The 1,770-nt window shown below is 64.0% G+C and overlaps 1 protein-coding gene across 1 annotated transcript; it reads right to left on the reverse strand.

The window, feature by feature from the left end:
- Positions 1–795: 795 nt before the first annotated feature.
- LOC122190583 (evolutionarily conserved signaling intermediate in Toll pathway, mitochondrial-like) lies at positions 796–1,454 on the reverse strand. Its single transcript, XM_042890628.1, has 2 exons — positions 1,181–1,454; positions 796–1,066 (listed from the first exon to the last, which is right to left on the reverse strand). The coding sequence occupies exons 1-2, from the start codon at positions 1,362–1,364 to the stop codon at positions 813–815; spliced, it is 438 nt and encodes a 145-aa protein (XP_042746562.1). The 5' UTR covers positions 1,365–1,454; the 3' UTR covers positions 796–812.
- Positions 1,455–1,770: the final 316 nt, after the last annotated feature.

Below are 1,770 nucleotides of genomic sequence, written 5' to 3' on the forward strand. Positions count from 1 at the left end.
CTCATCCCTCCGCGGTTCCCAGCGCCGCTCCCCGCTCACCCCCTCCTCCCGGCGCGCTGCCCTCGCTCCAGCCCCAGCAGGTAGGCCGCCAACTTTGCGTCGCTCCAACCGCTTCTCCGCCGCAGATCGACCCAGGGCCCGTGGGCCTCTCCCAGGTACACCCTCCTCACGTCGTACTTCTTCCTCGATTCCAGCCGCCTCCTCGCCCGGTCCGATTCCGTCAGACGCGGCCGCCCTCGCGCTTTACGGCTTCCAGCATCACCCGCTTCGGTTCCGGCCTCCCGCGAGGGGCCGCCGACCGGGACCGAATCCCTCTGAGCCGCGCTCATGCCGGACCCGGAACTCCAAGTGAGCGCCGGCGCAGCGCTGATGACGTAAGCACCGTGCGCCGGAAAGCGCTCCGCACGCAGGAACGGCAGCCAACGCGCAGGCGCGAACTCACTTCCGCCCGGCTCTGCCCGCGCAGCCTTCAAGGCGCGCACTGCGCATGCGCGCTCCCCTTGCCCTTACCCTCCGCGTAGCCCTGCCTTCTATCTACCCCCAGCCCCTTCCTCTGCCCCCAGAGCCGGACTGCGACCCCCAGGGTGAACAGATCGACACCGAGCGCCCCCTCAGAGCCCCCCAAACAAGACACAGCTCTCTCCGTCCACCCCACCTCCAGTTATTGACCCACAACCCGGGGAGGAGGCACCCAAACCGGGCCCCCCCCCCCCCGCGATGCCCAGCTCTCTCCATCCACACCACCGACCCACAGCCCAAGAAGGAGGCACCCAAACTGCTCCCCCCCCAACCCCCCACCTTCCACGACCCCCTCACCCCTCTCCCTGCGCTCGGCGGCCCCTCGCCACTTCAGGGGGCTCCAACTTGGCCGCCCCCGAGCCCTCCAGCTGCAATGCATCCATGTCATCCGAGGATCCAGCAGAGGAATCCCCATCCCCCAAACGGAAGATCACCGGCGTCTGCCCAAGGACGGGGTTGGTCTGCTGCAGCCCCGCGATCCACTTGGCCAAGGTGCGCTGGTCGCCGGCCCCAGCCATGCACAGAGCAAAGATGGGGCCCTCCTCCACTATGGGGAGGGGAGGGGGGTTGGGGAAGCACACTCAAGTAAGGGGGGGGGGGGGGGTGAGGGGGGCAAGAAAGGGGTCCGGGTGGCTGCCAAGCCCACCTCCCCACCCCTTACCTTCATCCACATCGAACTCATCGTCGTCCCAAGGGCCGCGCTCCAGGTCCAGGTCGAGGTACAGGGGGTAATAAAGGCTGCGCTCAGGGTCTGGGGGAGGATCCTGAAGGGGACACAGGGAGGCTCCCACAATCACAAGGTTGGAAACGAGCTGCAAGCTCATCCAGCCCAACCCCCCTCCCATTGCTATCAGTGCCACCAGCACTAAACCACATCTCGCAGCTCCTCATCCAGGCGCCTCTTGAACCAGGGACGGCGACTCCACCACCTCCCTGTGCAGCCATTGCAGTGCCTGACCACCCTGTGAGAGAAGTTTCTCCTCATATCCAACCTAAACCTCCTCTGGTGCAACTTGTGGCCGTTTCCTCGGCTCCTGCTGTTATAAATGGAAAATTTATACTATCTTTTTTTACCCCTTTTACTATAAATGGAAAATCGTAGAACCATAGAATCCCCAAGGTTGGAACAGACCTCAAAGCTCCTCCAGTCCAACCGCTCACCTCTTACCAACAGCTCCCACTGAACCACGTCCCTCAACACAACAACATGGGGACGCCATAGGGACACATGGGGACCCATAGGGACACATG

This window comes from Lagopus leucura, unplaced genomic scaffold, assembly GCF_019238085.1.
Source record: "Lagopus leucura isolate 7727_CA_CO unplaced genomic scaffold, USGS_WTPT01 32940-0_obj-0_obj, whole genome shotgun sequence".
Lineage (NCBI taxonomy): Eukaryota > Metazoa > Chordata > Aves > Galliformes > Phasianidae > Lagopus > Lagopus leucura.

What these genes read in the sequence shown, in the direction of transcription:
- LOC122190583 (XM_042890628.1), bottom strand. Translation starts at nt 1,364, where the DNA reads ATGGGAGGGGGGTTGGGCTGGATGAGCTTGCAGCTCGTTTCCAACCTT. An exon ending in TGAGTTCGATGTGGATGAAG is followed by an intron (nt 1,067 to 1,180) that starts GTAAGGGGTGGG and finishes CCCTCCCCATAG; the next exon opens with TGGAGGAGGGCCCCATCTTT.